General features: G+C 50.8%; 2 protein-coding genes across 3 annotated transcripts; both read left to right on the forward strand.

Annotated features, from left to right (window-relative positions):
- Window positions 1-5,184: 5,184 nt before the first annotated feature.
- On the forward strand, window positions 5,185-7,181 carry LOC123157003 (uncharacterized acetyltransferase At3g50280). The gene has a single exon (XM_044575226.1). It carries the CDS (start codon window positions 5,462-5,464, stop codon window positions 6,854-6,856), a length of 1,395 nt encoding a protein of 464 aa, XP_044431161.1. The 5' UTR covers window positions 5,185-5,461; the 3' UTR covers window positions 6,857-7,181.
- Window positions 7,182-13,308: 6,127 nt separating this feature from the next.
- Window positions 13,309-18,204, forward strand: LOC123157002 (non-lysosomal glucosylceramidase). 2 transcript variants are annotated; one of them, XM_044575224.1, is made up of 15 exons: window positions 13,309-13,503; window positions 13,628-13,687; window positions 13,907-14,020; window positions 14,135-14,191; window positions 14,338-14,408; window positions 14,549-14,648; window positions 14,742-14,812; window positions 14,906-15,006; window positions 15,117-15,220; window positions 15,306-15,359; window positions 15,455-15,510; window positions 15,598-16,046; window positions 16,138-16,210; window positions 16,337-16,398; window positions 16,485-18,204. In XM_044575224.1, exons 2-15 carry the CDS (start codon window positions 13,658-13,660, stop codon window positions 17,981-17,983), a joined length of 2,841 nt encoding a protein of 946 aa, XP_044431159.1. In that variant the 5' UTR covers window positions 13,309-13,503; window positions 13,628-13,657; the 3' UTR covers window positions 17,984-18,204. The 2 variants fall into 2 exon arrangements, with proteins under 2 accessions (XP_044431159.1, XP_044431160.1); XM_044575225.1 differs by having other exon boundaries at window positions 13,490-13,545.
- The last annotated feature ends 953 nt before the right edge of the window (window positions 18,205-19,157 follow it).

Genomic DNA, 19,157 nt, shown 5'->3' on the forward strand with positions numbered 1-19,157 from the left:
AATCGCTTACTTCCCAAGCACCACGATTGATGGCATGGGGAATTACCCATACCCATATTGATGAGAATCCCGTGATAAGGGGACATGATCTCTGCTTTGACAAGAGGTGTCAAAGAAACCGCCTCACAATACGCGATGTGGCTGGTTGTGAAAAACGGTTCGAATAATGACCTAGCTCTAGTGGCATGTCACGTCGTCTAAAAATTGTCAGCTGAAGTATCATTCTCTCTGCAACGGTATGTGAGGATCATTTTGCAGATTCGGACACGGCCTACGTGTTCGGTAATAACCTTGGAGTATTCGGAGGAGGAACCCGCCTTGCAATGCTGAAGACAAGACTGCGCGCCGGACTCATCGTCATTGAAGCCTGGTTCAGGGGCTACTGGGGGTATCCGGACAGCCGGACTATATTCATCGTCCGGACTATAGAAGCGTCAAGATACAAGACTCAAGACTTCGGCTCGTGTCCGGATGGGACTCTCCTTTGCGTGGAAGACAAGCTTGATGATCCGGATATTATGTTTCCTTCCTTGTAACCGACTCCATGTAAACCCTAGCTCTCCGATGTCTACATAAACCGGAGAGGATGGTCCTTAGAAGGCCGATCACATTTACAATCATACCATCATAGGCTAGCTCTTAGGGTTTAGCCTCTACGATCTCGTGGTAGATCTACTCTTGCATTCCACATATCTTCAATATTAATCAAGCAGGAAGTAGGGTTTTACCTCCATCGAGAGGGCCCGAACCTGGGTAAGCATTGTGTCCCTTGCTTCCTATTAACATCAGCCTAAGACGCACAGATCGGGACCCCCTACCCGAGATCCGCCGGTTTTGACACCGACAAAGACCCCGATCAAGGATCTCGCGGATGAGAGGCAGCTGCTGCAGAATGCCGCCGCCACCCACAACGACCTTGTGGCCGACATGAAGCTCTGGACCAGTCGCCTTATGGATGTTGCGGAGAGGCTCACCGCGCAGCTGTCCGTCATGGGCATGCCAAGCTTCAGGTTCTCTCGGGAGGTGAACGTGACCGAAAGTGCCTGGTTGACCCTGTTCTTCGAGCGTGTCCTCGACGCCCTTTTACTGCTCCACTCCAATCGAGCAACTTATCTGGCCGAGGAGGCCCGGAAGCTTTGCCGAGATGCCTTGACCAATGTGCTCACCAAGGAGGCACACTGGAATCCCAACGTCAACTTCGCTAACATGCTTGAGAGCTTGCCGGAGGATGCGGACCTCAAGGCGCTCGAAGAGTGTATTGAGACCATCATCAGCTGCATCGACGGAGTCAAGAGGCTGGAGGGCCAGCGTCGGGATTAACTGCTCCATTTCTTGTTGCCGCTGCGAGATCGTATCCAAGACAATTTTATCTTAAGTTAGAACCGCGGCAAACACAAATGTAATATAACTTTGTCGTGCTTCGAACTGAATGCATGTTATTTTACTTTTTGATCTCTTTTTGTATGTACCACACCCTACGCTTAGTTGGATAGGCTTGCCGGCGTGTTAACCCTTGTCGTGGGCGCTTTGAGGAATGGATCCTTAGCAGCCTGCTTGGGGGTGTCGCTGCCCGGCAAGCCACCTTGTTGTTCTTGGTGCAACCACTTGAGCTGTTGACCGGACTCGAAACAGAACAAGGGCGCTGCCAATAGTGGTAGGGTTCCTTCGCGTGCAGGTTTTCCATACAAAAGCCGAAATCATTTTAGGGAAATAACCTTACAAAAAGGAAATAACTCAAGGTTTGGCGTGACTTAGCTTTCTGTTGTCGCGCAGATCGTCATCTCGGCTGCAGAGATCCTGTTCGTCTGCCTGCTAGTACCAGGATAATGTAGATGGTCTTAACCTCCACTGCCACCAGCATCCGCCACGTCGCCCATCCGTGCTGGCACGGGCGGAGCGGCTCCAGATGAACCGATCGCCGCGATCGTCTTCTTTATTCGAAGCCATGGTGATGAAGGAACTTCTGCCCTAACTAATAGACCAGATTCTCAAAACTTCAGCCCCTACCCTGCGTGCCAAAGATGTCAGGGAAACGACACCTATGGAATTACGGGGATCCCTTCTACGGTTGGCAGGGAGAGAGTTGCGTGAAGAGCAGGTCTAGTGATCAGCGCAAGGTATTTTTACCCAGGTTCGGGCCGCAATGATGCGTAAAACCCTAATCCTGCTTTTGTGTATATTCTGTATTCTTGAGCTCTTGAACTAGCCGCGGTGCATGCCCAGTCCAAAAAAGTCTAAATCCTCTCTTAGTACGCCTCGGGCCTCCTTTTATATGTCAAAGGGGTTGCCACAGCGGCACACAGGAGGTGGAAAGTATCTACAGGATACATACTTATCGCTGACATCGTAGGACAAACGCATTAAATGTGCTGCCTACGTGCCCTCCAACTTTATTGGGGATGGCAACAGGAGCCGTCCCGTACGTCGCCGCCTCTCCTTGCCTCGACACACGTCTAGGCTGACGAGGCATGCAACGCCATGCTGGATGGCTAGCTGCTGTGTTGGCACGGTCGTAGAGCCTCCACAAAGATCTGCATGTCGCCACGCAGGCGTATGCCTAGTTGGCAGGTTGGTCCTCGCGCTGGAATGGTGGTGAGGTGGCGAAGACTTTTCGTGTGTGGTCCTGGCTGTGGCCCCGCAATCATCCCCGGCAAGGCTTGCCGGGGGCCTCGCAGTCGTCCCCGGCAAGGGCCTTGCCGGGGGTCTTCGTCTTCTGGTGCCATGTGGACCTGCATGCCTTCAGTCTTCACAAAGATCTATATGCCACTATGCATGCACCCCCGAGCTTTGGCCTTGACATTGTCAATGGTGTCAGAGCTCTCAGCCCCAAGGGTGATGGCATTGCTGGTGCTTCACGGGTTGCCACGGCAAGGAGCTTGCCGGGGCTACGCAAGCCGCCCCGGCAAGGGTGTTGCCGAGGGAGGTCCACCTTGTCCTCTGCTCTCTGTCCTCTGTCTTGAATGTTTGTCTTGGTAGTCTTGTGTTTTATCTCCTCCTGCCCTACCTAGCCCTGCGGCAGGCGTGGCTACGACTGCCCGTGCACAAGTAAGGGGTACAGAAGAGCCCATTCTTTTGTACACCGACAGATGTACTTACGACCGGAAACGATCAGGCCTGTATTATTGTATTTTTTTCAACACACATGTACGTACAATCATATTTGATTGCTCGCCCGTCGCACAGGAGCTCATTTTGCCGAGCGTGTGTGACCGCAGGGCCTATCCCCGTCGGTTTATGGGTCTTGTGGGAAGGACCCCTTATCGCCCACAGTCACTAGGCGACGGTTCAGAATGTCATCGTGGAAAGAGGTTACTGTTTGTATAGAACCTCATTGTACCTGAGACAGGTCTACTTTCACAGAACATGCAGACTTTCGTATCCCTTTGGCCATCTGCCGGGCAGCCCAACACTGCTCCATCGTCCTCTAGTGGTCCGTCACAGTTTTAGTGGCCTAGTGCCGCACCTCGTGACCGCGATGACAAGGACATGGACTAGATAGAGCTAGGCAAGAGCCTAAGTTTGGGGGACCTCATTTCCCTAGTTATCCTTGCGTGCACATTTATTTATTTATTTTATTTTCATTTTACGTTGTCATGTTTATTTTCAGTTTTGCATAATAAAAAGTTTTAGAGAATATTTTTGTTTTGTTTCTTGGAATCCTCTTCGTTTGTGTTTTTCTTTCTACGGCCCACAGACTTGACGTCCCTAGCAAGTTGGAAACGAAAAGAACAAAATGGAGAAGTGACTTGAGAAAAGTACAAGCCAGCGTGAGACGGTAAAATATATTCATACTCACTTCTCTTGCAAGTTTAGTTAAGCTAATGCTTTTATTTGGCTGGTTGCACTTAAGTTTTTTTTCCACGGTAGTTGATTATCATTTTTTATTATTCCTATTTTCAAATCTTTTTAGTAAAACTTTGATGTAAAGCTTATTCTTGATTTCAAAAAGAAAATGTTTCAAAACAAACTTAGGGGCTCGAATTTTTTAAAAGAACTAGCACTTAGTAATTCAACTCCATAGAACTGAATTTGATTGTCTTGATGGTACCTACTGATAGAGTTGTTTAGAGGAACGAATATTGAGGTGATCGATGTTATGCCAAAGTTTGTCCACATTTCAAAATCATGGTGCTTCACCTTCTTGCTGGATCCATGTTCCGTTGCTATATGTGTCGTTTCGCGCATAAATGCGACTCCATCACTGCTCTTGAGCTTGTACTGAAATTGATTGACCTTCTCTTGAATGGTGTGTACGTGGTAAATGCGAACACAGATCACCGATAGAAAGAGACATACTTTTTATCCATAGTGTATAAAATTAAGCTATAACGGAAACCGAGTTGCATCTATCACTTCTTGGCATAACCCCATCACCAAAGATTGAAGTACCAACGAACAATGAATTGAGGGAAGTACTTGAGAGACATGACTTGGAGGTACTTGCGGGTGTTAATGAAATACTTGAGTACTATGATTCTTCTCATTCGAAACCCCTTGGTTAAATTTCTGTTTGAAAAGCTCAAAGAAAATCCATTCTCTTGAGAGAATATAATGGAGGGGTTCTGTGCAAAACCGTGAAGTCCTTACTTAATTTGTATCTATGTTGGACACTCAGTGGCTCAGGATGGTAGATCTCACACACAATCTTAGTAACACTAAGGGGTAACGACAGTCATCATTGGACTGTTACTACTACATGGCCTACTCAGGTCATTGTGATCCCAACCACATCGCTCTTATATAAGGTGAGGTTATGTGAGAATCTAGACACGATCAACAAGATTTGAGAAGATCAATAACATACCATTGTATCCAAACTCCTCACATGAGGCTTGATAAAACATCTAGCAAAAATAGGGTATTACCTCTTGCATACATGACCCCAATCTGAGTAAAATCCCCCGTGTGAAATCCCGTACCTAGACCATCCACGTGTGTTATGCTCTAGAAGATCTTCCCCACTACACATGTTTCTCATGGGCCTTTATTATTATCATTATTGAGAAATGCAGAATTCTCAAAAGGTAGAAATGTGAAAATAGAAAAGCATGATTGCGGTGTCATGTTGTCCTCAATCCTATATGATCAGAAAGACAAACAAAAATTCGTATGAAAGAATGTTTGATAGCACATGAAAAGCAAACGAATTCTACCAAAAGATTTCACTGGATGGAAATTTTCGTCCAGACATAGTACAAACTATTCTAAGGAAAAATTAGGACGGATTCTAGTCCCTTGAATCGAACAAACAACATGTAGAAAACAAATATCTAAGGGTCCAAAATCATCCAAAATAGAGAATTCTTTTTAATCAAAGGTACACCCACTTCTAAAATCCTCTGCCCATCACGTCGCGATCGGATCGTTTTCCGAGAGACTCCAGGTTACATTTCCAAAGGTCAACGCGAGCAAGTATGCTAGAGGATTGGGGTGCGCGCTCCAGATCGCAAAATAGTTAAGCATGGCGACGGAGGATTCTGCCCCCGTCCGCGTCGTCTCCCGCCGCATGGTGCGGCCGTCTTCGAGCGGCGTGGCGACGTGCTCAGCCGAGCCTGCGGCCGAGACGGTGCACCTTGCGCCGTGGGACCTCCAGATGCTGACCGTGGACTACATCCAGAAGGGCATCCTCCTGCCTAAGCCCCCCGCCGGAGACGGCGGCGAGCGCCTCGTCGGGCGCCTTGCGTCGTCCTTCGCCCGCGCTCTAGGACGCTTCTACCCCTTCGCCGGCCGCCTCGCAGCCGAGGAGCAGCTGGAGGACGGCGGCGTCACCGTCTCTCTGCACTGCACCAGCGAGGGCGCCGAGTTCGTCCACGCGGTGGCGCCCGGCGTCACGGTGGCCGATGTCGCGGCGTCGCTGTACATCCCCCGTGTGGTCTGGCCTTTTTTCCCACTCGACGGGTTGGTCGGCGCGGATGCCGTGGCCGACTCGCGCCCCGTCCTTGCCGCGCAGGTCACCGAGCTCGCCGACGGCGTGTTTGTCGCCATGTCGCTCAGCCACGCCGTTGCCGATGGGACTGCCTTCTGGCACCTCTTCAACACCTGGTCCGAGATGAGCCGGAGTGGCGGCACCGACGCCGAGATGCTCACGCCGCCGCCGGTGCTCGTGCGCTGGTTCCCCGATGCCTGCCCTGTACCGGTCCCTCTGCCGTTCGCCAAGCTGGAGCATATGATCCGGCGGTTCGATTGCCCGCCGGTGGAGGAGTGCTTCTTCCATTTCTCCGCGGAGAGCATCAAGAAGCTGAAGGCCAGAGCGAACGCCGAGGTGGCCAGCGCCGGCGTCGGCTCGGCGACCTCCACAGCCACCCTCTCGTCCCTCCAGTCCCTGCTCGCACACGTCTGGCGCTCAGTGTCTCGCGCCCGGCGCCTGTCACCGGTGGAAGAGACGACGTACACCGTGCTCGTCGGGTGCCGCGGCCGTGTCAAGCGCGTACCACAAACGTACGCAGGGAACGCCGTGGTGCGCGCCACGGCGAGGTCCACGGCCGGCGAGATCCTGGACAGGGGACTGGGGTGGACGGCGCGGCTGCTGAACAGCGCCATCGCGTCGCTCGACGAGGCAGCGCTGGTGGGCTCGCTAACTTCGTGGCACCAGGACCCGAGGTTCGCGTACCAGGCGGGGTTCTGGAACCCGGCGATGGTGGTGACCGGGAACTCGCCGCGGTTTGACGCGTACGGAAACGACTTCGGGTGGGGACCGCCGGTGGCCGTGCGGAGCGGTGGTGCGAACAAGGTGGACGGGCGGGTGACGGTGTACGAGGGCCGCGGGGGCGGTGGGAGCATGGGGCTGGAGGTGTGCCTCGCGCCGGAGGCGCTCGCGCGGCTAGCTGCAGACGATGAGTTCATCTATCAGGACTGACGTAGTACAATAGTTCTCCCAGTTTGTGCGCCTACGTCCATTTCAACAAGGGCTTATTTGCTTGACTGGATTTCTAAATCATGGAATGCCCTTGGAAAATTCTCATGAGGTTTGACCTAATGCTAGTGCCCGTGGTGATCTTCAAATCTTAATGTAATTTTTGTTATGTTATTAAGGGTTAATTAGGTTTGAATTGTAGGGGATTCCAATAAAAAACCTGTGCGTAGTAGATATCCCCTAGAAATCTTCTAAATCTTTTCAAACCAATCGAGTCTAATTGTAAACTCGATTTAGTCAATGTGGAATCATTCTTAAGTGGACATTAGACGGATCAGTGCAGTGCCAACCCTTTTACTGAGAATGGGAAAAAGTTCATTTTAAACTCTGAATTATTGTAGAGGTCGGGCGAAATGAACCCTCATGTCAAAATCCCGGTCGATTGCACCGTGAACCATGCAATCCTGGTCTAAATCATAACCTTGGGTCGTTTGAGGCATAAACACGCTGATGTGGCAAAGGTCAAATGGGATTCTTCTGACCGGTGGGCCAAAGAACGCCTATGTTGCCCACGGCGCACCCGTCGGCCCTTTCTTCTGTTACGCTGGAAAAAAAATATGCGTGCAAGATAATTCGAATGCATGACCACCTCTTTTGGTGCAAACTACACTGACCAACCAGGCCACCTCTCCTCTTGCAACTACTTTATTTCTTTTTCTTCTTTTTTCTTCTTTTTTTGTTTGTGGAAGCTCCTTAGCTAGATGATTCTCATGCAATTTTTTCTTTTTCTTTTTTATCTAATGTGTGAACCTTTTTTCAATTATTATTTTTAAATTCATTAAGTTTCTTACAAAACACGTGAAAAATTTCAAATCCACAAACTCTTTTAGATTTTTTCCATAATCTGCGAACTTGTTTCCGACTTAGACTTTTCCAAATCTGTGAATTGTTCAAAATTGATGATTTTTTCTGGGCCAGCCCAGTTCAACTTCACTTTACAATCCTGGCCGTTGTCTAAAAAAAAAATCCAGCAATCCCTGTTTGGAAAACGACCTTAGGGTTCGATTGCTTGGCCTCACGGAGTGGTCAACGCGTGCTCGCCTCCTAGCACAGCCAATCCTGACCGTTGTCTGAGAAAAAAAACAATCCAGGCCATCCTTTGCAATCCCTGTTTGGGAAACAACCTTAGGGTTTGATTTAGACCAGGATTGTGTAGTTCAGGGTGCGATCAACTGGGATTTCGACATGAGGGCTTTCCACTAAGAATGTTCGTGCATGAAGTTCATTTTTCGGTTGATTATCTAGGTGTGTCTAACTCTTATCTAGGTGAAAAATAACTACGTCTCATCTGATTTTTACACCCTTAAATTTGACATGAGGTTATTTTTTATTTTTTATTTAATTAATCAAGGCGAGACTTTGTTAATTCCCACCTAGGTTAGAATTGGTTATCTCTCATCTAATTTCTTTACCGTTAAATTTATACCATCAAAATTGTGCATCTTTTTTTGGTATGGACTCAGCGTGCAGCTGCTATGGCCCGGCGCATTGTTCCATTGTGCTTCTAGTTTTTTTTACCTCAGCTGGGCCATTGCTACGTCTATATTTCTACTAGCAAAAGAGTCTGTGTGTTGTAATAGAAAAAAATACCACGCTCATCTAACTCAATAATCATGAGTCAAGATCTTAATAGGTACATATCCTTTCTTTCAACACATGGCATCTCCTCTATGTTGCCACTTATCCTCGTGCTCACCCATGCTGACGGTGACCTAACTGCTCACAATCACAACACGTTTGAGTGTTTCAATCCTAAGGCGTCTCTCTCTCTCTCTCTCTCTCTCTCTCTCTCTCTCTCTCTCTCTCTCTCTCTCTCTCTCTCTCTCTCTCTCTCTCTCTCTCTCTCTCTCTCTCGGCATGAGATGAGAATTCTGCTTTTTATTCCTATGAGCTTTTGGCGAGGTGTTCATGCATCATTATAGATGATTTCTTTTGTCTCAAATCCTGATTTTGTTGAGGTGTTCATTTTCAATCCGGATCGGCACTGATATGAAAGAAACACGAATCATGCACATTGATTAAGGTTGCACAATAAATACTATTTTTGAAATGGTTAATAGGTAAAATAACATCATATTCAATTTATACACAATTTCTAATCAAATTCATATATAATATGTTAAATTTGGAGTTAGGGTTCAAAAGATATGGATATTTTAAAAAAAGCATTTGATATGTATTGCGGGTTGATTAACTCAGTTATCAGGGGGGTTTCTGAAAAAGAGAAAATTTGACTTAAAGCTGACATGCGAGTTGATTACCAGGAACCGCACGCGCGGGGAGGGGGGGGGGGGTTATGCGAAAGCGGAAATCTAACTTAAAACAATGTTGCGGGTTGATTACCAGAAACATCCAAGCGTTTTCTGCGAAAGTGGAAATCAAACTTAAAGATAAATTAAGGGTTGATTACCAGAAACATTGAAAAAAATCCATTTTAAAATTGGATGGTTGATTGATTATAAAAAAAGGCCAAGGAATTTCTGCAAAATAACTTTGACACACAAGCTTGTTTGGTCCTTTGATATACAATTTATCCATCAAGAACCAGTTGCATGTTCATCCATGAGATGCAACTTGATCCAGTTATATGTTCATCCTTTACATGTAGTTTTGCATTAACTGACTCAAATGCATGTCCACTCTCAACATTTAGTTAGTCCTTGCATGTCCACCCTTGACAACTCTCCAATTATATGTCCACCCTTCACATGCAACTTGAATGTAACTAACCTAGTTGCATGTCCATCTTGGACACGAACCTCGCTCGACTCAGTTGCATGTCCACGGTCAACACGCAATTTGTCTTAACCCTGATCCAGTTGCATGTCCACCTCCAACACACAACTTGCCCGAAACCCAGCCCAGTTGCATGTCCACCCTTGACATGCAACTCACTCACCAAGCTGCATATCCACTCACAACATGCAACTCGCTCGACCTAGTTGCAAGTCCATCACGACACACAACTCACACATAAGACCCAGTTGAATGTCCATCATCGACCCAAGGCGACCGATTGGTGAGTGTGCGGCCCTGGATTTCCTAAAACGAAGTTGTCTCCATACCAAACTAAGGATGATTGCTAAAAAGACAAACTAACGATGATCTTGAAGTTGTTTCTTAGCTTGACCAATCGCCGATGAAACCTCCCAATGTTATCATGGACATGCATTGCCTAGGGGCTAGGGTCCAAGGTCGATGATAGATCAATCATTGTGCCATGCGATCATCGACCGTGTCGTCTTCATGGTCTAATTAATGAAAACAACCAGGCGCAAACCCGTCGCCGCACATCCCCATTCTGGGAGATGGGACAGAGGAGTTGGAGCGGGCAGAACGGGCCACATGTCGCCAGACTAATCGCCTCTCACCTCTCTCACCATCCACACCCGCGTGAGAAATTTTTTTTTGAGGCTATCTTTCTCTTTGAAAAGATAGAGAAACAAAGCCGAAAAGTTTTCTCGCATTGTTGTGGGAACTTTATGCATAAGTTGTTGCTAAAGAAATAAGTAAAGTAAATGTAAGAGTTTTCTAGATTGGTTTAGGATGATCCAGCACCTGTTAGGCTCTGGATTCCTTTGTACCCTTGTTCAGTGCAAAGGCATGCAAACTGTCATGCACTACTTGCCAATGTGGCAGGGCTACATGGATAAAAAAAAACTTAGTGGGTCCATAAAATATTTAGATTTTAGTGCGCTTACAATGAAAAACTATCCTTTGTAGATGCCATGTTGCCATCATGAATACTACGTGAAGCCATTGCGTGTTTGAACAAACACACGAGCATACGTATCCTCAAGATCAGACATGCAGGTATATCATGTGAATTGGACTTTTCATGGTTGGAACTTGGAAGTCGACGGCTGACTGACTGCTACTGGGTGGCTGCCAGTGCCAAGCTCTAACCTTTAGTCCAACCAGTGGATTTCACAGTCAGACAATCTCCTTTTAACCACCATGTGTGCTTAAAGTAAGATGTTACTCAGAGCAACTCCAACGGGGCCAGCGGCGGAGCTAGAGCAGAATTCCTGGGGGGCGGAACACAAAATGTGAACATTTGAGGCAGCAAAATGCTATTTTTTTCTTCCAGCTAGGCCATCTACTTAATATTTTCTTCATATAATTGTCTTGGCCCCCCAGAGTACACTAAGCTCCGCCACTGAATGGGGCGACCCATTTCGTCCGCCGCCGTCCGTTGAGATCGGCGCGGACAAAAGTGGAGGCCCAACGCGCCGACCCAAACCCAAAATGCGTCCGCTCGCGTCCGTGCCGACACATTTACGGCCCAAATTTGCGCCCCAAATGCGTCGGCGCGGACGCGGAACGGACGCCACGCGCGCCTTCTCGACGTCCGCCACGACCCTACCTGGCGGTCGCCCAACTACCCCCCCCCCCCACGCCGGTCAACTTAATTTATGACTCCGGGCCCACGCGTCAGCGACGGTGGTCGTCCTTTTTCAAACCGACCGTGTGGCGGGGCCGTCCTCATCCACTTTCCGTCCCCATCTAGGCCACGCTCGTTGCCCCGTCGCCGGCAAGCAAACCCTAGCCACCCCAGCCGCTCAAATGGGGCTCTTCTCCGGCAGCAGCATCAAGTCGAAGGGCAAGGCCCCGTCGTCCCCTTCCCCGCGGAGTTCACCCCGCCTCCGCCTCCGTCGGCTCGCCGGCAGAGGCAGCGGGTGAACGTGCCCGTGCACCAGGCGGAGTGGCACTGGCGCCACCGCGTGCCGCTGCCGTACCCCGACGTGATGCTGCCGCACGACTGGCATCTAGATCCGGAAAGGATCCCAGTGCCGGCGGCGCCGCGGTCGGCTAGGGCGCATGCGGAGGAGGTGCGTCGCCGGCGGGCGCTCCTGACGCCGGAGCAGCGCCGCGACGAGGCGTACGCCTTCGATCCCAACTGGGTACGCTGGTTCGCCTTCGAGCACGAGAAGGCGAGGCGGCGCGACGTGCGGGAGGTCGACCGCAGCGTGCCGCCGCCGCCGCTCGTCGTCGGGGAGGAAGACCAGGCGGAAGAAGACGCCTACCAGGCGGCCCTTGCGGCTGTCTACCGGGAGAGCAAGGAGGACGAGCGGCGCAGGGCGGAGGCGGCAGAAGAAGAGGAAGCTCGGTACGAGGCGGCCATGGCGCATGCCATGGCCCTCTCCGCGGCCGGTGACTGTGTGGTGCCGCGGGTGGCCCCGCCATACCCTCCCCGACGCCGTGTCAAGGTCGACCCGGAGCCGCAGTCGGAGCCGGAGCCGGGCTCCATCGCGAGGTTCTCCTGGACGGGAGTGGTGCGCGAGTGGGTGTCCGCGCCATCGGTTTGGATGGAGGCGACCCCGGCGCAGGAGGCGGCCTACCTCGAGCACTGGCGCCAGTGACGGCTGGCCGAGGAGCGGCGTCAAGGCGAGTACGAGGAGATGCTCGAGCGCGACCTCGAGGAGGAGGCGCGTCAGGCTGAGGAGGAGGCGCGCCAGGCTGCGTCTGCATAGGCGGCGGCACAGCCCCCCGCGCTGGCACTCCACCGTCGGAACAGCTGCCCCCGGACTACGCCACTGCCGCATGGGCCACGGCGTTCCCCTGGGCCGGCCCTCCGCCGACGCTCATCGACCTCACCGACCCCGAGGACGCCGCCGCCGCCGCCGCCTAGGGTGCGCTGGGCAGTGCGCCGCCTCGTAGTTAGGTGGTTTTTAATTTCTTTTTAATGCTAATGTGGACGCGTGGACTCTCGCCGGCCTTCCTGCCCGGTTTTAATGTTTAATTAAGTTATTTTCAGTAGAAATATGCATGCATATATTTTTTTGTCGGTGGCGCCAAAATGGGCCAGGCGCGCGTTGGGCGCACACGCCGACCCAAACGCGGAAACGGATGTTCGTGTCCGCCTGGCCGACCCGAACAGACAAAAAGCGGACGAAATCGCCGTCCGTTTGGGTCGCCCGTTGGAGTTGCTCTTATCATTCCCCTGAACACAGCATACTAAGCCAGCTCCATGATACTCCCTCTATAAACTAAATATAAGATCGTTTAGATCACTACTTTAATGATCTAAACTTACAAACTAATTCACCTAAAAGCCTTAAATTTTCCAACTATAAATAGTCTATTCCTTAAGAGAGAATTTGTCAAAAAACGTACTACATCACACTAATTCAACACCCGGGCTGCTATTTCTGATTTCCGATGGAACAAGTCTAAGAAACCACGCGAGTACGCGACAGTCTAGCACGCATCACGGTTGCTTCCAGCGCCCGTCTTTTCCATGAACGGCTAGCTAGCTTGGCAGTACCGGCGAAACTTTGTTCCTTCCGGCATGGTGACGCGGGAATCAGGCTAATTATCGGGAAAGATTTATCAGCGAGGATCGTGACCGGGGAGCATGAATGGCATATTCAACCGCTTCCACGACTGTGATGTGCACGCCTACTTTTCCACGCACCTGAGCATATCTGAATATCTGATACCACCAGCCAGTCCTTCTGGTTATGCTCCTCGCTTCTCCTTCGTCGCGTCGTCTTCGTCCCCTTCTTGTCCAACGAGTTATATAGACAGCTACCTCGGGTAGCTCCTCAAAAGAGCTGAGCGTCTCAGGGTGCCGTGTTCAGGTCCAGGTACTTTCTCACTCTCCTCCTCCTATGTAGGCGGTTCTCAGTGTACGGATACATTCTTGGTTTGTTTTCAATCTGATGAGCAATCCCGTTCTTCGAGTTGTTGACCATGCTGTATCTGTTCCAGTCGAGTTAGCCCCTTCATCGGTTTCTGAAGATGGGAAGTTCAGAGTTTGAGCAAACCAAGGTATCTCCTGACCTGAAACAGCTCTCCCATTTCTTTGGCTCCTACTACTTAATATTCTGGTGCAATTACTTAATTGACCCTACTCCTCTGGTGGAGGAGCTCGAGGTTCTTCTCCTCTACGATTTTCGATTCTGATCAGTTGTTTTCTTGGATGATTCCCTAATGAAGGTTTCAGTCCATTATAAGCGAACTGGTATGACATGGTTGTTCTTGCTTCAGGCGCACTTGCACGTCGACTGTGCACAGCCACCAGCAATAACTTGGCAGAGGAAATTCGACGATGAAGGAAAGAAGGTTGCTATGCTTAGCATGACCACTGATATCTTCACAATTGTAAGCAAGCATGTCAACATGGACTGTACCTTTTTAAATTTTGCATTTAGAACCAAGAATGCTTACTACCTTTGCTGCATATAAACACTGACCATGGTCATGGTTGTGCTGCAGATACCCTTGATTTTTAAAATGCTTCGACTACACGTCGAGGGAATCGCCAAAAACCAAGTGAGTCCCTCTTCTGTCACTGAACATTCAGCTAATCTGTCTACCAGCATGCGCATGTAGTTGAAATGCCGGTGCAAATTATTCTGCCCAGTCAGTACTCAGTAGCCAGTGAAATTGTTGAACAAGTATCATCTTGTTTCCCAAAGGTTGCCGTCTATGATCCGCTCAGGAAATGGATGGACAACTGCTACCGCGGGGTACCCCTCGGCGGACTAGGGTAAGTTCTTTCGATGTTTCGGGTCCTGATTTTGCTCTGAGACTTGCCTCGGTTGTGTTGTGACATTCATGCATGGCCCTGCAGCTGACTGAACTTCAGATGACAGTTTTACTCAAAGTACATTCTCTTCTTCTTTTCAGTTCAGGAAGCATAGGGAGAAGCTACAGAGGGTACTTTCAGCAGTTTCAAATATTCCCCAGGATATATGAAGAGAAGCCTGTCCTGGCCAACCAGTTCTCAGTAATAATAAATTTACACTTGCTTTCATGAGTTTCAGTGCTCAATTTATGGTGGAAAAACGTCTTATATTGCCCACTATTTTCACCTGTCTAGGCATTCGTTTCGCGGCCCGGCGGGAAGAGCTACTCCACAGTGTTGTCCGCACCAACTGCTGATCTTCTCAAGTAAGCAGTGAAAGCCTCACAAGCTCACCTGTATATCGTTCATCTGATTATGCCAGTCAGAGATACCATACAAATAATTGTGCACATTTGCAGGGGAATAGACAAAGCCGGTATCGGGTCTTGGGACTGGAAACTGAAAGAGAAGAATTGCAACTACCATGGCTTGTTCCCAAGATCTTGGACTGTATATGATGGTACATTCCTTACCTGACAGAGATAGTTGTCGCCAGTAACAATGCCGATTAAGTTTGTCTGGCAGGACCTACTAAGTACTAACCTTCTATGTTCCACAATTGCAATGTAGGTGAGCCTGACCCTGACATCAAGATCACCTGCCGTCAGATATCGCCCTTCATCCCTCACAACTACAAGGAGAGCAGCTTTCCCGTCGCGGTTTTCACTTTTACGGTATATTTTCTTCTTCAGCAAATCAAACAAATGATGCCACATGAGTGGTTCAGCACCTAATTTTGATCCCTGATGCTTGTACCAGGTGCAAAATTCTGGGAGCACACCTGCAGATGTCACCTTGCTCTTCACATGGGCTGTAAGTGCAAAGCCAACACTCTGCTCTTCAGAACAGACACAACATCTTTGTAGCATGGATTTGACCTTAATTTTGCTTGTTCGTCATCCGTGTAGAATTCAGTGGGTGGAAAATCAGAACTGACTGGGAATCACACCAACTCCAGAATCAAGTAACGAGCACGACAAATTCATTTGATGCGGTTGTAACAGGCAGAAATCTCTGACAATGACAATGTCTTCTTCCATGTCGCGTCCAGAGCGCGGGACGGCGTTCATGGCGTCCTTCTACGCCACAGGACGGCGGACGGGAACCCTCTGGTGACGTTCGCGATCGCGTCTCAGGAGACCGGCGACGTCCGCGTCACCTGCTGCCCGTCCTTCGCGATGGGCCCGTCCACCCCCGGCGGCCGCGATCAGTTCACGGCCAAGGACATGTGGGACGAGGTCAAGAAACACGGTTCCTTTGGCGAGGCCACAGGCGGGGCGCCGCCAGCGTCGTCGAGGCCTGGATCGTCTATTGGGGCGGCGGTCGCGTCGACGACGACGGTGCCGGCGGGGGGCACGCGCGTGGTGTCGTTCGCGCTCTCGTGGTCGTGCCCCGAGGTGAAGTTCCCCTCCGGGAGGACCTACCACCGGAGGTACACCAAGTTCCTCGGCCTGGATCGAGACGCCGCTGCTGAAAAGTTGGCTCACGACGCCCTTCTCGGTGAGATCTCCAAGGGTTCTTGGTTGATGAAAGATTTCTGAATCTCTATGAAGATTGAGATTTCTCAAATATTTGTTGTGTCTGCGTGTAGAACACATGGCTTGGGAGTCGAAAATCGACGAGTGGCAGAGGCCTATCCTGCAGGACAAGAGGCTGCCTGAATGGTAAGAAATTCAGATTAAGCTCAGTGTCAATCACTGACATGATTTCCCCCATTAAACTGCCAAATTATTGAATTGGTCATAGTTTGATTCCAGAACAGAACAGGTGATGACATGATTGTTTTTCAGGTATCCGGTTGTACTGTTCAACGAGCTTTACTATCTCAACGCTGGAGGCACCATTTGGACAGGTAATTTACACTGATCCAACTGAACTCTGAAGTCACAAATTTATCTTCGGCAACGGTCCGAAATCTGAACTTTTCACTTGTCACAGATGGGCTGCCTCCGAAGAAGACCAGCTTCGCCTCGTCAAAGTACGGGTCGACGACGGAGTCCTTCACTCTCGACGGGTTCCGCGCAGGTGATCTCGCTGTGGACGGTATCCTGAGCGCGATGTCGACGGCGGAGGAGCGGCTGGAATCATCGTCGGCGTTCGGCACGGCCCTGCTCGGCGACGGCGAGGAGAACGTGGGGCAATTCTTGTACCTGGAGGGGATGGAGTACCACATGTGGAACACCTACGACGTCCACTTCTACTCCTCCTTCTCGCTGCTCTCCCTCTTCCCGGAGATCGAGCTCAGCCTCCAGCGCGACTTCGCCCGCGCCGTACTCCTCCACGACCCGCGCCCCATGCGCACGCTCGACGGCGTCGACGTCCCACGCAAGGTGCTCGGCGCCGTGCCGCACGACATCGGCCTGGCCGACCCGTGGTTCGAGCTGAACGCGTACATGATCCATGACCCGTCCCGGTGGAAGGACCTCAACCCCAAGTTCGTCCTCCAGGTGTACCGCGACGTCGCCGCCACCGGGAACCTTGCGTTCGCGACGGCGGCGTGGCCGGCGGTGTACCTGGCCATGGCGTACATGGACCAGTTCGACCGTGACGGGGACGGTATGGTGGAGAACGAGGGCCGGCCCGACCAGACGTACGACCTGTGGTCCGTCTCCGGGGTCAGCGCGTACACCGGCGGTCTCTGGGTCGCGGCCCTTCAGGCGGCGGCCGCCATGGCGCGCATCGTCGGCGACCGCGGCGCGGAGGGGTACTTCCTCGAGCGGTACAAAAGGGCGCAGCGCGTGTACGACGGCGAGCTCTGGAACGGCTCCTACTTCGACTACGACAACAGCGGCGGCGCGACCAGCAAGTCCATCATGGCCGACCAGCTCGCCGGGCAGTGGTACGCGCGCGCGTGCGGGCTGGAGCCGGTCGTCGAGGAGGAGAAGGCTCGCAGCGCGCTGGGGACGGTGCTGGACTACAACGTGATGCGCGTGCAGGGCGGCGCGGTGGGGGCCGTGAACGGGATGCGGCCGGACGGCGCCGTGGACGCGTCGTCGTTGCAGTCCAAGGAGGTGTGGGTCGGGGTCACCTACGGCGTGGCCGCCGCCATGCTCCACGAGGGCATGCCGGAGGCGGCGTTCCGGACGGCGAAGGGCGCGCACGACGCCGGGTGGGGCAGGGACGGGTTCGGGTACGCGTTCCAGACGCCGGAGGCGTGGACGTCCGATGTCGGCGGCGGGTACCGGTCGCTACACTACATGCGGCCCCTCTCCATCTGGGCGATGCAGTGGGCGCTATCGCCGCCGGAGCTCCATAGGGACCTCCGGGTGGTTCCGGGTTCGGTGTCCGCCGTAGCGTCGCCGGCGGAGGTGGACCTGGCGCGGGAGAAGTTCGAGAAGGTGGCGATCATGCTGAGGCTGCCGGAGGAAGTGCAGCACAAGGGGTATCTCAGAGCCATCTACCAGGTACTCCGGCAGATGCTGCTCCCGGAATCCTGATTCTCACGGGTGGAACTTCCAATTTTAGCCCTCAAACATTCAGTCCTAAGGTCTAGACAATCTCTTAGAGAAGCGTCTTGATAAAGCACTCCGTCTGAAATATCATTTGTGGTATCTTTTGATTAGCACGACTCTTAAAGCAATCCTATGGAAAAAAGAAAAAAGCAAGCCTATGTAAGAAAAATACGTAAAAAGAATGGCAGAAATGCAAATTTCAAAAATAATCACAGAAAGTTGTTGTGTAGCTCAAGTTTCATGGTACCCCATGACCAAATGTCTTGCGTGCTTGTAAATTTTAGTGTTCACATGACAACCAACGAGCTCAAAAATAAACTGCTCAACAGCGCACACAAGTTTGAGCACCAATTTTGTAATTTTCTCTATGAACTCTTGGAATGTTATTTGGACACAAAAAATTGCAAGCGCCTACAACATTTGATTATAATCCATCCTAAAAAGTTTCCGAATTTTTGGATTTTATTTTTTTTATAATTTTACTGTTCATGGAGGTACCATGGAGCTCTTGCTATGAAAAACCGCTCTCAATAATAAATAGTCCTAAGTATGGTTCAACGGAAGTGGCACTTCGAGCTTTTGATTGAGAGCACACTGTTTAATTGCGCACATACCCACCACCTCTTTGGAAGAAGAAAAAGATTAGGGTTTCTTTGCCTCCTACCATCGCAGGCTCGCCTCATCTCCGGTGGCCTTAGGACCATGAAGGCACGGCGGAACGTGGCTCTTGCCGGTGGGAGGGATCTTGCTATGCTTTTAGTCGTTTTTGTCATTTCGTTTAGGGTTTGTGTCCTACTTGAGAACATGAGGGGTTGGCGGCTCCCTGAAGATGGAACAAGGTTCTCCCCGCCAAGCCCCATTTCGGTGACGTATCTAGCATCGTCAGAGGGAGTGTGGAGGTGTGTTGTCGGCAGTGTTGGGGAACGTAGTAATTTCAAAAAATGTCCTACGCACACGCAAGGATCATGGTGATGCATAGCAACGAGAGGGGAGAGTGTTGTCCACGTACCCTCGTAGACCGAAAGCGGAAGCGTTATAACAACACGGTTGATGTAGTCGTACGTCTTCACGATCCGACCGATTCAAGTATAGAACGTACGGCACCTCCGAGTTCAGCACACGTTCAGCTCGATGACGATCCCTGGACTCCGATCCAGCA

This window comes from Triticum aestivum, chromosome 7B (genome assembly GCF_018294505.1).
Source record: "Triticum aestivum cultivar Chinese Spring chromosome 7B, IWGSC CS RefSeq v2.1, whole genome shotgun sequence".
In the NCBI taxonomy this organism is placed as follows: Eukaryota; Viridiplantae; Streptophyta; class Magnoliopsida; order Poales; family Poaceae; genus Triticum; species Triticum aestivum.

Coding starts and splice junctions, on each gene's coding strand:
- LOC123157003 (XM_044575226.1), top strand. CDS start 5,462: ATGGCGACGGAGGATTCTGCCCCCGTCCGCGTCGTCTCCCGCCGCATG.
- LOC123157002 (XM_044575224.1), top strand. CDS start 13,658: ATGGGAAGTTCAGAGTTTGAGCAAACCAAG. Junction 14,813..14,905: donor CCAACTGCTGATCTTCTCAA/GTAAGCAGTGAA, acceptor GCACATTTGCAG/GGGAATAGACAAAGCCGGTA. Junction 15,360..15,454: donor CCTTGCTCTTCACATGGGCT/GTAAGTGCAAAG, acceptor TCATCCGTGTAG/AATTCAGTGGGTGGAAAATC.